Source organism: Oratosquilla oratoria, chromosome 22, assembly GCF_046742065.1.
Source record: "Oratosquilla oratoria isolate Oo_2021 chromosome 22, ASM4674206v1, whole genome shotgun sequence".
In the NCBI taxonomy this organism is placed as follows: Eukaryota; Metazoa; Arthropoda; class Malacostraca; order Stomatopoda; family Squillidae; genus Oratosquilla; species Oratosquilla oratoria.
In genome coordinates this window covers 6,839,817-6,854,816 of record NC_134798.1, presented here as the reverse complement: position 1 = coordinate 6,854,816, position 15,000 = coordinate 6,839,817, and the positions used below count along the sequence as shown (strand labels likewise).

Below are 15,000 nucleotides of genomic sequence, written 5' to 3'. Positions count from 1 at the left end.
AGCCTTTGACGTCAGACCAGCCTACTGTCTACCTCCTCATCCTTCACGCTCCCACTTACCCTCAGTCATACATCCTCCTCCACCTCCTCGTCCTTATCTTCCTCTGCCTCCTCCTTTCGCCTCCTTCTACTCCTCTTCAACCTCTCTCCTCCTCTTTCGTATACTACTTTTCTCCTATTTGTCTTCCTCTTCTTCCTCGTCCTCTTCCTACTTTTCATCTTCATCCATTTTACTCTACTACTTTCCATTCTACTTCTTTTTCCTCCTCCCGTTCCCACCTCCTCACCTCCCTCCTCCTCCTCCCTTTTCCTTCCTCCTCTTCGTCCTCCACCTTCTCCTCCTACTCTTCGTCCTCCACCTTCTCCTCCTACTCTTTGATCGTAGCGCCACAGTCATATGAATAAGGAATCAATCTATCAGTCAATTTGCCTCCTCTTCTTCCTCTTCTTCCTTCCCTCCCCCCTCTTCTCCCTCTTCAATTTGCCTTCTCTTCTTCCTCCTCTTCCTTCCCTTCCCCCCCTTTCCCCTGTTCTCTCCTTTCCTCTTTCGCCTTCCCTCCATCCTCTTCTTTCCCCCCTTCCTCCTCTTCCTTCTCTTCTTCATCTTCTTTCCCTTCCTCCCCCTCCTTCTCTTCATCTCCTTCATCCTCTTCAACCTCTTCTTCCTTCTCGTCCACCTCCTCTCCTTCGAATGCAGGTCGTTCGACAGATAAACAAGATAGGTCGCTTTCAAACAGTCTGATAATAAATGGACTGCAAATGAGAAACAGAGATTTAAGCGTACGTGTCCTTGTTCGTGATGGAGACGGGGACGTGAGAGTGTTGAGGAAAGAGAGGGAAGAAAGGGGGAGAGAAGGGAGGAGGGGAGGGAAAGCTTGGGTGGGGGGGTTGGAAGTGGAGGGAAGGGTGGGGAGTGATGGGAAGGGGAGGATAAGGGGATGGGAGAATAGGTTGGGGAGTGTTGTAGTTGGGGGGGAAAGTCTTCACAATCCCAGTGGTTTCTAAATGCTGAATAACATCGCCTGGCATTATCCAGCATAAAACATTTAAAGGTATTTAATTGTCTTCATTAGATAGTAATGGTTAATGGGGAATGGGAGGGAGAGGATGGGGTTTGGGGGATGGGGGAAGAATGGGAGATTTTATGTAATGGAGAAAAGGATGGGGGATCGAGGGAAGTGTTAGGTGGTGGGGATGCGGGTGTGGAGGAGGAGGAGGAGAGGGATTAATAGGGATCGTGTTGGAGGGAGGAAGAGTGTTGGAGTGTACTTCTGTTTTTCCTCCGATGGTGGAATGGTGGAGGATATCTGGTGAAGAGGAGAGGAGGCGGAAGAAGAGGAGGAAGGAAAGAAATGAGATGGAGAGGAAAGAAGAAGGATGAGGAAGAGGAGGTGGAAAGAAAAGAGGCATATGAGGAGGTGAAAAAAGGAGGAATGGGAAGAAGAAGAGAAGGAAGAGGAAAAATTAGAGGCACATGGCGAGGTGGACAGAGACGAGGAAGAGGAGGAGGAGGAGAAGGAGAAGAAGAAGAGAAGATCATGCTTGTGCTGATATTGACGGGTGGTAGTGGTGATGATGGTGGTAGAAATAGTGGACTTCTGGCATCTGCATGAGTGAGTGAGAGTGAGAGTAAGCGAGGGTCGGGTGAGAGGAAAGCAATTACTCTCACGGCACGTCGGCGACTGGCGCCGTATATCTGTTGGCCGGCGTGACCGGCGTATGGAGAGAAATTGGTAGAGAACAGAGACGGCGAGTGAAATTTTGGGGAGAAAATGAGAAAATATTTTTTGGGGTGTAAATAAGATCATGTTGCGAAAGAAAGTTAAGAAAATATCATGTGAAGGAAAAGTGGAATGTTGGTTGATAAAAAGGAAGGAATGGTATATTTTAGAACAAAATTATTATTATCTTTTATTTATTTTATTTTTTGGAAGAAGTAAGAGAGAGAGAAGAAGATATTATTTTGGGAGACAGATTCCGAGCGAGCTGTCAGAGGGCGGAGCTAATTTAAATCGCCTGGCGTCAGCAGGATATATATAAAAGGTCACAGGTTCGCTTAAAGATTTTGACACTGATTTGAAGCTTTGGACCCCGATTTATCTTCCTCACCTGATAGCACTGACATGCCGGCAGCTAGAACAAAGTGTAATATAAAGAAGACAATCGTGAAATCACTAGATAAAACTGATAGATAGGTGGTGCCGGCTGTATATTTGTGTGTGTGTTTCTGTGTGTGTGTGTGTGTGTGTGTGTGTGTGTGTGTGTGTGTGTGTGTGTGTGTGTGTGTTTATGTATATTTACTTGTTTGTGTACAGGGGTTGGAGCTTTGCTCGTGGGTTGCTTCTGTGTATCGCCACTTACCAAACTTTCCCCTAAGTTCATGTATGTTGTTGGCTTGAATTATTATTTCTCATTTGTTCCACAAATCAAACCAACCAAGCTTGGGGTCATTCTGATTGTCACTCCTTGTATTCTGTTTCTCTTTCTTGATCGCTTGTGTGTGTGTGCTCGCGCGCACGCGTGTGTGAGTGGATGTGTGCTTACGTGCTTATGTACCTCGGTGTGAGGTCGAACAGATTTGGCCAAACGATTTGCCTTGCAATAAAAGCGCCACGGATGAACTTCTGTTGTCCTTGTTTTGCCACGCTAAGGGCTTTTTATAAAGTCACCCCTTCACAGAAAATGGGAAACCAGTTGTCATGGCCGGCGGGCATCTATTCCAGTCCGTCGTTTATTTTGTTACGCAATATTTCATAGCATTTTAAGAGTTCTGTTATTTTTGGTAATATATATGTCACCTCTATGATATAATAGCGTGGGGAGCCGTATGTTGATAATTTTTGTTGCCTTCGTCTTCGTAGTCGTGAAGCGACATGACGTCATGTCGCTGAAGAATCTCGTTGCAAAAGTCGCTTATAACACGAGAACATCAGATCATTAATTAACCCGAGATAATGAAAGTAATTCATCTACACTGCTTTTGATATATGGGAAGCTGTTCCTACTGTGATATTCATAATGAAATGATAATTATGGAGAACACGCTTCATTTGAAATGGCCACATATGACTGCTTGCAGACCTGAAGTGTCTCCTTCAATTTGCTTGCAGCCTGAGCTGCTTTTGCAAGCTGCTTGAATATTTGTGCCTATGCTTGTGGGGTTGAGTGCACACGTGTTTATGTGCACGTGTGCGTGTGTGCACATGCGCTCGTGTATCAGCAGCTATTGTGTACACATGCACAAAGAATATTTACTAGCGCGCACGTGTGTACACCTATTTGCTAATAGAAACATTTCATATCTAATGACAAATTGTATCACATGTACGTTGTATCAAGGATGTAAGAAGTCGTATCTTGCTATATAGATGGTTGTAGTGGTGGTGGTGATGTAAGGGATGATGGTGTGTATGTGGGGAAGGAGGGGGTGGGTAGGAGTGGGAGGGGTTCAATCTCCATCCCTCCACTCTCCCCCCCCCCAAACACACTGCTGGGAGTGGAAGGATTGGGGGAAGGTGGGAGTAGGTGGGAAACTTGGGACAAAGGTTATAAGGTGGGATTACAAAGGTGGTGGTTGGTGGTGGTGGCCACGATGGTGAGTAAGGAGAATGGGAAGGGAAAGGAAGAGAGATTGTTGGAGAAGTCACTGTTTTAGGGAGATCGTGGGGGGAGGGAGAGGAAGGAAATATGTGACGTCACGTCATCACCCTCAATCCTGGGTCACGTGGTTGCAGAGGCCGTAAGACCGATTTTATCGTATTTGTCAATGTTAGAATGACCTGTAGTTGTCCTCTGTGGACGTGGTGTCACACGAGGTCACCAGGCCACTGACGATGGTGCCACGGAGATGAAAGGAATAGTCTGTTGTCAGGGCTGTTGTCAGGAAAGGTCTGGACGTCACCAGAAAGCCCTAAAGCCCTCGACGCCAGCTAAGAATACGCCAGAATGCCAAGCTCAGTCCATGGCCAAGGTCCCGTGCGGGCTGGAGGGAGGCAGGGGGTGGAGGGAGAAGGCTGTGGTGGTGGGGATGGGGTTGGGGATTTGGTGGTGTGTGGCAGCCTGGGCAGGCTAAGGAAGGACAGGAAGGTAAGTAGGGAGAGAGCGCGTGGAGGAACGGGGATGAGGATCAAGAGGAGGGCGTGGAGGAGGTAAAGGGAGGGAGAGGGAGTGTGGAGGTACGGGAAGACAAAGTGTGGAGGGAAGGCGGGAGGGGAGAGGCTGTAGAGGACGAAGAGGGAGGGAGGGAGGGCGTGGAGAAAGGGAAGAAGAGTGTAGAGGAGGGAGAGGGAGGGAAAGCCTGGAAGAGGGAGAGGGGTGGGGGTGGGATGGTCATAAAGCCTCTCGTTTGAGGTGAGGAGGGAGAAGGAGGGGTGGAGTAGGTTGTAAGATCAGAGGAGATATTGCAAGATAGCCGCAGTAAAACTTAAGAAATTATGGCAGATGAGGTTCTGATTAGCATGGCGAAAAAGGACTGTGTGTCTGTGTGTGTGTGTGTGTGTGTACGTTTGTGTGTGTGTGTTTTCACCCGTGTCTCGCTGGACTGAACTATTACCCGTGGTGACCCGGCCTCACCTCAAACTTTCTACTTCTGAGATTAGTCTCCATTATTGTATTTAGTTTAGAAATCATGAATGTGTGTGTGTGTGTGTGTGTGTGTGTATGCGTGCGTGCGTGCGTGCGTGGTTGCTAATAACCCTTTGAAAAGAACTGGAGCAACTAGAGTGTAATTGAGAAGTTAATGAGTGAAAATAAGGTTTAAGAAGAGGTTGGTTGGTAGACGAATCGACCGCTGACACTTGCTGACGAGTTTGTCGGCAATTTTCATTTTAAATCATGATTCAGGTAGCCTGGGGGTAGCCAGAATAAAATAAAAAAATGGCGGGCAGTGACTCGTGAAAGAAGGAAAATAAAGAGATGAAAGGGAGAAAAGAGGAAGGAAAGTAAAGAGAACCTAGGTTTTTGGAAGAGGAAGGAAGAAGAGAAGGAAAGAAGACAGGAGAGAATAAGAGATTACCTGTAAAGAGAGAGGCGGTATTAGTTTACTTCAAATATCCCTTTATAGTAAGTCCCTTTTTGGTTTTCTTATAGTCTCTTCCTACTCTCGTCCCCTTTATCACCACCTCCCTCTTCCCCTCCTCCTCCTCCTCCTCCTCCTCTTCCTCCTCCTCCTCCTCCTCCTCTTCCCACTTTCCTCCTCCCCCTCTCATTTCTATTCTTTCTCCTTCCTCTTCCTCTTTCTCTGTCTCTGTGTCATCCCTTCTCCCCCTCTTTTTCTCTTCTTCACTTCCTCCCCCTCCCCCTCTTTTCCCCCAGCACCCTTATATAAAAAGCACATGGAATCTCCCTCCCACTTTTTTCCCTCTCTTGTCAGCAAACAGTCATTAGAGGGGGGGGGGAGGGTTCTTCCCCATATCATCCGGTCTTGACACGTCCACACCCGTCTCCACCTCTTCACCTATGCACACACCCACGTATCTCCCACACAGACCCTATCGTCCACGTGTGCATTTCTCTCTCTAAGGCAAATAGACGTCTGGACAACCAAACGATTTTATTCAGCTGAGAGTAGAACTCTATGCTTAGAGTTTGGAAGACGAGGAGCTGGCGCCAAAGAGGCTGTATAATGTATAATTTTGGACAGCCAGAGCTAATAGTAATTACTGGTAGCCACTTAGCCTCTTCGTTTATCCAATGGTAAGGTGGGGAACAAAAGCATTGCCACCTCCATCCCTCCATTTTCCTTCCACCCCTCCATCCTTCCATCCTCCTTCCCTCCATCCCTGCTATGTCCTTTCCCTAGATGATTTTGTGCCCCTCCAGGGAAATCCCAAGTCGTAATGGTTCATTGTTGGACTGGTCTGACCCCTGAGGGACGGAGCAGTCTCACCACGGTGATCCGGGCCGCCTTGGTAACCTACGCTATATATGGGGAGAAGCCCATTCTGAACTATTGCTTCTTTTGTAATTATTATATTTCTGAAAGTAGTCGATGCACTGTCGTCAGCTCGACCATACTGATGAGGCGCTTCCATTGGTATGCGGCACTGGTCACGGCACCTCTGATCCTCTCCACCCTGCGGTCCAAAATGACGTGGAGGGTGAAGGGGACAGGGGGAGATGGTGAAGCGAAGTTCTTGTCTAGTTTGATGTGATTTTGATAGGGCAGCATCTTCGGGTTGAGACAAATTAGTATGTGTGTGTGTATGTGTGTGTGTGTGTGTGTGTGTGTGTGTGTGTGTGTGTGTGTGTGTGTGTGATCTTTACGGGCATGAAGAGTATATACACGTTTTGTTTTCTAGATTGTTATACCGTGACTAGATTTATATTCCCGAGGAAAATAACAATTTAAACGTCCAACTCTTGCAGGTTTTTTTATTTCTTATTTATTTATTTTTATTAATAGTATTATTATTATTATTTTGGGGGGGTGTCTAAACCTTTCTTAACTCTTCAAAGAGCAAAGATTCCAGATAGATCGACCAACATCATTGCCACAATGGAATCCTCTATACACACAAATCGAGAACTTATTGAACACGTTTCCTTTGTTCTTAAATGTTCTTCCCTAAGGGAGGGAGGAGGATGGAGGATGGGTGGGGGTGAGAGGAAAGGGGGAGAGGAGTTGAACGGGAGTAAGGATTGATGATGAACAACCGCTCATCCATTTCTACTTAGGTTCCTCCGTGTTTGATTACCGTCCCGGTTTAATTACACTTTGATCGGAGGTTGATGGAGGAGGTGGAGGGGGTCACTGGAGGTGTGGAGGGGAGGTTGGGGGGACGGTGGAGTGGAGTGGAGGTTAAGGGACTGAGGAGTGGGAAGTGATGTGATTGGAGAAAATGGGAAGTGGGAGGGAGGGAGTTCAGGGGTAAAGTGAGTGAGTTCCGGCCAGACAGACGAGTCGGTTAAAAGCGGTTAAAATTCGTTAAAAACCGTTGGAAAGGAAAACTTCAAATGATGTGTTGACGGGTCGTAGAACAGTTTCTCATATATTAATGATGTTTTTGTTGGCTCTTTGCGTGTTTACGAGACGCTAATGTGGAATTGGGGTTGCGTGCTCGCGCGTGCGTGCACGCGCGAGGATGCGTGCGTATGATATGCATTCCTGGCTTTGCTATTTGTTATTATTTATCATTTTTCTATTTATTGATTTATTTATTCATTCATTCATTTATTTATTTTTGTTTGCCCATGCCATTTTCGTAGGGAAGTGTTTTAGGAAACATGTGTTAGTAAGCTAATATTAATCCTTAACAAATTCAATTTAACGACATCAGTCTCCCCTCTCTAAGTTTCTCTTTCACTTCATCCCCCACTCCCCCCACCAGCACCCGTATATAAGAAACACATGGAGTCTCACTCACACACACATATCTTTTTATTTTATTTATTTTTATGTTGCTATTATTGTTGTTATATATATATATATATATATATATATATATATATATATATATGTAATGTGTGTGTGTGTGAGTTTATGTATATGTGTTTATACCACTTTCTTCAGCCGATGACTGGAGTCATTAAAACAAGACCCTATTCCATCTTGGGACAGCCCCTTAAGTAAATAAAATCCTGAATCGCCTAAAAGGCAATTAATAAACTGAATCTCCCCGTTGAAGGGGTAGAAAGTAATTATGAAGTTTTCTATTTCTTCGCGCGTGGGAGTGAAGAAAAAAAAATGAGATGAATTCCTTGGTTGTTACCGTACAGTTGCTTTCAAAAGTCTTGCAGTCATTTTCCCCACTGAGACGGGGTGCCACGGAAATGAATGAAATAGCCTGGAGGTACATACATATACCAAAGGCTTTTTCCCCCTTACAAGGGAGGTAACCAAAATAAAAGACAAAATTCCACTCGGTATGTAAAGGGCTAAACTAGATAGTTATGACTCGTACGCTGTCTAGACGTTGCCGCAGAAGTGAATAGAATAGCCTGGTGGCAGCTAGATTGAGAAGAATAGTGCCACCTGGTACGGAAGAGGTCTCTCTCTCTCTCTCTCTCTCTCTCTCTCTCTCTCTCTCTCTCTCTCTCTCTCTCTCTCTCTCTCTCTCTCTCTCTCTCTCTCTCTCTCTCTCTCTCTCTCTCTCTCTACTATATCATGTTTGTACAGTTTTTTCTATGTATTTTTACATACAAGAAGTACTTTGTACTGCCGAGTGATTATCATGTAGGAAATATGTAAACACCCAAAAATATTTTTATATTTGTGTACTGAAACTCTTATAATGGTTAAAAAACTGTTGAATATGACTGTGCTTGCTCTCATATTAGATTTTTGTGTGATCGTGTACGTGTGTGTGTGTGTGTGTGTGTGTGTGTGTGTGTGTGTGTGTGGAAAAGAGAGAATGTTTGTGTACGTGTTTACGTGTGCGTGTTTGTTTACCCGCGGGCGTGTGTACAAGCTGGCATCTTCCCGCCCCCACCCCTCCTCCTTGTGCTAATGTATAAGTATAGACGTTGCCTCACGCGGGCGTCCGCCCACGCCCACCCATAATATATTCTTCCACATCTCGCAAAAGGTTCTTCGGAGTCCCCTCCACCCGTGCGAAGGCGGGGGAGGGGGGACCAGTACCTAACCAACGCCCACCACCGTCTTCGCTTGTGCTTCTTATAATCTGATGCGCGCCCACGAAGGCTTCATCCTAAATATGTATGAGGTTACTATACATTTATGATTGTGTGTGTGTGTGTGTGTGTGTGTCTGTGTGTATGTGTGCTTGTATGTATATGTGTATGTGCGCGCATGTTTACTTGTATATGTGTGTGTATGTTGTCTTGTGTGTATGTGTGTGTATGTGCGCGCTTGTTTACTTGTGTATGTGTGTGTGTGCTCTATGTGTATATATGTGTGTGTGTTGTGTATGTGCGCACGTGTTTACTTATGTGTGTGTTCGTGTGTGTGTGTATGTATGTATGTATGTATGTATATATATGTGTGTGCGTGCATTTCCGTCTATGTATGTGTGTGCTCGTGTTTACTTGTGCACGTGTGTGTATGTGCGCATGTTCCCGTATCTGTGCGTGTGTACAAATGTATAAATATATATAAAAGGGAGACTTATTATTATTAATCACATCGTTCCAATGATGGATGTGACCTCGCTCCTCCATCGGTTTCTCCTTATCATTATCATCATCACACATGAAATGAATTATGTCTCCCTGATGGTATCAGCATAATTGAATGCTATCGCCTGGCCATAGCAGAAACAATATCCATAACAAAATAATAAATGAACAAGAAAATATATTATGATTAAGAACTGGTGTGTTTGTGTGTGGGTGTGCGTGCGTGTAGTAAAGCAGCTTTGCCCAATAAAGGAAGAAGTAAAATGTGGAGACAAATGTCACTGAATGGGCAGATCGTCTCGGCCGCCATAACAAGTCAAGGCCTCCATATGTGTTGATAATCTCTCTGCTCATACTCTGCCCACCTTTGGGGAAGTAATAGTCCGCTACAGAGACTCCTCTTCCCCCCTCTCCCCCTCTCCCTTCCCCTTCTCCCCCTTCTCCCGAAGTAATAGTCCGCTACAGAGACTCCTCTTCCCCCCTCTCCCCCTCTCCCTTCCCCTTCTCCCCCTTCTCCCCCTTCTCCTCCCCCTTCACCTGTGTTTTGCCTTGTTGTCGCCAGGCGTTTTTATTCAGTTGAAGGAGAATCTGTGTAGACGTCAAAGGGCTAAGCCTATCTCCATTAACCCTTTGATGTCCATAGTCGACTTGTGTCTATTTTGGATGTCGCCAGGCGATTTTATTCAGTATGGCGTCACCTAGAACATTGTGTGAAATGTGTCGTTGTATACTGGAGTCACGGTTTATTGTTGTATGTTTTGGTCTCGCGTTATCTAGGTTGTTGACCATTGCCCTTGTTTACGACCTCCTTCCCCTTCAGGACGGATCATACGGTCTTTTCAAGGTTGTTTGCGTCCAAGGCGAGGAACGAGGGTCGTGCCGACAAAAAAGAACTCGCATGGCAGGAGCACCCTTCACATGAACGGTCTTGACGCTGAAAGAACTTACGAAAGAAAACAGAAAATAAATAAGTAAATAAGTTACCGGATAAGAGAGGTTCCGGATGAGAGGGACATAAGTGAGGAACCTATTCACAACTGACGAAGTGCTCAGGGGCGACCCACCTCCTTGCTGCGACACTTCTTCGTCATGAGACTTCAAGGTTCACACTCCAAAGTACCCTGGGGGATCATCCCTCGGGGGTAGAAAGGAAAAAAAATAACAAACGTCAATAAAAAGTGAAAATAAAAGATAAAATTATAATCACATCTATCTGACGGAGGAGTACCTTTCGCTTCGAGTTCGGAGGTCATCCTCCAAGGTCACCCTTGAAGACGCCATGACGAACCGGGTTCCGAAACCCGGCATGCCGATGGTCTTCCGAAGAGCCATCGACAGCGGACGCCGTAAGCTCGCTCTTACCCTCAAGTCTGACGTAGCACCTCATCTCAAGTACGACCTCACGGCCGCTCTTGCTCCACAGGCGTGGTCTAGGTTGTACTTGGCCCTCTCGGGGGGTTCAAGGAGGACCCGGAGGAGGTTTGGGGGGAAGTCATCCTTCTACAGCTGTCACTCGCCGAAGAAGAAGCAGTCCAAGGTAAGTTTGAAGTATCATCAAGAAAGCCCTCCACCTCCTCCTTCCACTCCCCCCTCCTTTTTTTGAGGGGGGAGGAGAAAGTTGGTTGTATCACTGTGTATTGAATTTTGAACTTGTGACATAATTATGTAGACCCAGGATTGGTCACAGTTGTCACCAGTGACTACCATTTGAATTGGCACTCCGAGCCCTTATGGTAGTGGTGACAGTTTTATTGTGTATTTTATTTAGTTATTTATTTGTTTATTGCAGGAGTGTTGTCCAAGATATAAAAAAAATCGTCCTGAAACAGCTAAAATGTGTGTGTGTGTTGTATATATATATATACATTTGTACATATACACATGCATATACATTTTATATATAGTATGAGAAAGCCGATTTGGTCGAGCTGTGGTTTTACCGTAAGAAGTTAATGTTTCCCTCAAGATGCATAAAGATCTCATAGGACGAACGTAATGAATATAATTCTTGTGGACATCCGAACTAGACCTATGGTTTACCACAACTTTGGTTATTTCCCGAACGAAATTTTGTTCATAGAAATAATTTTTAATAAGAGAACTCCCGTGCAAAGCTTTTTTTTTTAACACGCGATATCGAAGAATATTTTTACATAAATGTGATCTGTCGTGGGTCAAGTAAATGTGAGCCGCGAATAGTGAATTTGAGATGAATAAAATCGCATGGCGGCATCTTGAATTATGAGTAAAGTACCACCCGGTACGTAAGATGATTTGAAAATAGCGAGAGGGATTGTTCGAGAGTAAACCGTGAACGAAGCTTTTCCGAACCCAACGAAGAATGTCAAGATAGCGATAAGCGACCCAACCCCGTTTATACGGTGACATAATATATTGAGTCTGTTCAGGTTAAGTATGAGTGATTTATTCAGTTGAGAAAAAGGAGGGGGCTAAAGGGAGGTCAGGACCGTTTGAGACCCCCCTGTCCGAACGGTCACCTGACCTCAAATAGAACGAAGCTGTTAACCGTGTTACCGTATTGAAGCGTTCAAGTGAGCCAAATGTCGCAGGTATGCGGAAAGAAGAAAAAGAGAAACGCTACGATACATTTCGGGAAGAATCCAACCTTCTCGCTACCGACGGGGCGCCACGGAATTGAATGAAATGGTTTAGCCGTAGCCAGGACAAAAGAAAGTGCCCCACCCGCTACTGTAGGAGTTAATCGAGATTGGCTGTAAGCCTTTTGCTACTGAAGGGGTCCCACGGAGATGGAAAGAATAGGTCTGGCGATAGGAAGGAGGAACATAGTGTGTGCCACCCGGGACTGAAGGGGTCAGGAAGTAGTTCGGGCGGCCTTGCGAGCCGAAGGGCAGTCTAGTGTAGGGCAAGGTACCCGGGACAGATGTAGTCAAGGCCCACAGACAAAGAATAGAAATAGAAATAAAATGAAATGAAATGAAATAAAAATATAAAACCTGCGACAATGAAGTCAAGGCCCATGGACAAAAAATAAATAAATGAAATAGATAAATAAAATAGAGTTAAGTAAAATAGAATAAAAAGAAAACGGGAAGCCAAAATAAATTAAAACTAGTCAAACTAAGGTGATTACAAGTAAATAGATAAATTAATAAATGATAAATTAGTGTGAAGCTCGGGGAACACTTCTGTTGAATAAAACCCCGTGGGTCCATCGGGGGTTGCCTCAATCTCGCCACGATGAAAATCGTCCCTCGCATGAATAGAATGCCCAGGCGGCAACTAGGTCAACGAAATGGGTGGGACTAATGGGGAGGTGGATGAAGGGGATTGCAATTGGCAGAAGAAGCTTTAGAGGTAGAAAGTAGGGAACGTAGTGAACAAAAATATTAGAATTTGGTAGATGAAAAATACCGCTTATTGTTATTATTATTATATTTATTTATTCATTTTAGAATATTATTTAGTTACAAGAGAATGCAGCGTCATTGGTTCGTAGGGATGTCGCTAAAATCCCTGAAATGTTAATGGTTTAAAGCTGAAGCAGCCAGTATTCCTTATGAGGATCTTTTCTTTTCTTTTGTGTTTGTGTGTGTGTGTGTGTGCGCGCCCGCTCATAACTACAAGGCGCATACACCGTGCCGATGGGGTTACAAGTTTGTTTCGTAGGCAGAGCTTAATGAAGATTGGTATTGAGACGGGAAGGGCGAGTGAGGATGGGCGGGCGGTAGTGGTCGGACGAGGCGCAGCCAAGATCTCAAGATAATTCGGATGGCTGCTAAACGGCTCTTGGCAGGAGGAGGAGGAGGAGGAGGAGGAGGAGGAGGAGGACGAAGGCCCCCTCAGCCTTGTCTCCGGTCACCACGGCGCCGTACTTTGCTCATTTTGTCCTGGTGGAAACGAGTGATATGTGTGTGTGTGTGTGTGTGTGTGTGTGTGTGTGTGTGTGTGTGTTTATCTAAGGGAGGCGGAGCGTGGTCTGAAAGAGGTCGAGATCCCGTCTTGCCCCAGGTGTATAACTGAATAAAGTTCCCTGTCGTCAGCCATATTGAATATATGAAACCGAAATCGAATTATCTCCGGTACTGAGGTGGTCACAGAGAGGTTAATGAAATAGGTTGACGGTAGTTAGGTTAAAAGTAAACGGATCTCCAGGTACGGAAGATTTTAATCTAGGTAGACCGTAATCTCATAACTACTCAGATAACTGAAGAGGTTTAGAGGTTAGGTTAAATCGTGAGGACCTGTAAGCTGTTTCAGGCGGATTACTCGAGTTGTCATTACCCTTGGGTAATCTTAGTTACCCTCGAATGGGCAATCCAGCTCCCGTAGGGAAGGACACGACAACAAACAAGACGAAAGAGGTTCTCGCCTAAATATAACGAACGAAGGTCTGACCACACGCGTCTCTCCCATGACGTCACGCGGAGGACGAAACCTTTAAGTGGACCTTGTGCACTCAAACGGGAAGGTAAAAGTACGCATATCTCATGCCATACCTTCGACCGAGGTCGCCTCCTGTGCCCTTTGTACTTGGACCTCCAAGGTATAATCCGTTGGAGGCTGTTGGGTTTTTATTGTATTTTATTTATTTATATTTTTATCTATTCATTTATATTGTATGTATACGTGTATATATATATATATATATATATATATATATATATATATATATATATATATATATATATATATATATATATAATTATTACCGCGACTCGAACCTTCCTGGACACCTAGGTCCTAGATATTATTATTAATATCTTAACCCTGGGAGATTAATGTTTTAATCCTGTTGGATTATCATCTTCATGCAAACCGTCTCAGAGGTCTCCGGGGGGTAGCCGTGCGTGTTATTGGAGCTTTAATCCTTTTGTGTTGTTTATAAGGCGGTTGAAGCCCCCCAGGCTTGTGGAGGCAAAGAAACTACTCCAAAGGTCGATAACGAAGACCTCGAGGTCTTCAGCCTCCTCGAGGTCGTCTGGTTCTTCGGGGTCCTCGTCCTTTCTCCTCTTCCTCCTCCTTCTCCTCTTCCTCCTCCTCCTCCTCCTCCTCTTCATCTTCCTCTTCCTCCTCCTCCTCCTCCTCTTTCTCCTGCATCTTCTTCCCGTCCTACTCCTTCTTTCTCCTATCTTTCCCTCTCCCTCCTCTCCCTACTCCTTCTCTCCGTCTCTCACTTCTCTCCCAACTCTTCCTTCTCCCCTTGATCCTTCTCCGTGTCCTCTTCCTCTTCCTACTGCACCTTCTCTTTCTCTTCGTCCTCCTCCTCCTTATTGTGTCGCTTGAGGCTCTTTCCTCTTGTTGGACCTGCGTGGGCGATTTTGGATGCTTTCCACGTGGGCGGTTCCTGTCTCTCTTTCTCTCTCTCTCTCTCTCTCTCTCTCTCTCTCTCTCTCTCTCTCTCTCTCTCTCTCTCTCTCTCTCTCTCTTTCCTCTCCCAGGCTCTCTATGCCTATTTTTTCTCTTTGTCCTCTCATTCTCTCTCCCTCCCTCAATCTGGTTACAGTTTACTGTGCTGTCTTTTATATTCTATTCGTTTTTCATTTCCTCTTTTTCATTTTCTTTTATCCCTTTATTTTCCATTCTGTGTTTTTCCCTCGTCTGCCCTGCCTCGTATTATTTCGTTTCTCCTTTTAGTTAATTTCGTCGCTTGCCGGAAGAGGAGGAGGAGGAGGAGGAAGAGGAAAAAGAATTAATTGGGAGAAGAGTGGACGAAAACAAATGGAAGAGGAGGAGGGCGAGGAATGGGGGAAAAAAGTTGTGGAAGAGAAGAGATGTAGGAGAATGAGAAGTAAGTAAACAGCGAAAATTGGAGTAATAATAGATTCGAAGGGAAAAGAGAACATGAGAGGAGGAGGAGAGGGAAGACTTGGTGGAGGGGTGTGTGGAGAAGGAGATGGAAGAAAGAGGCTTCAAGGGAGGAGGAGAAGGAAGAAGAAAGTGAGTA

At 45.2% G+C, this 15,000-nt stretch overlaps 2 protein-coding genes across 2 annotated transcripts in view; both read left to right on the top strand.

Moving 5' to 3' along the window:
* LOC143037417 (uncharacterized) overlaps positions 1–15,000 on the top strand; it is a 524,806-nt gene that overhangs the window by 430,416 nt on the left and 79,390 nt on the right. The window lies entirely within an intron of this gene.
* Positions 10,366–15,000, top strand: part of LOC143037414 (cytohesin-1-like) — a 228,158-nt gene continuing 223,523 nt past the window's right edge. The window contains exon 1 of the mRNA XM_076205564.1: positions 10,366–10,611. Within this exon, the coding sequence (XP_076061679.1) occupies positions 10,381–10,611 (231 nt within the window). The 5' untranslated portion in view covers positions 10,366–10,380. The remainder of the gene's footprint in view (positions 10,612–15,000) is intronic.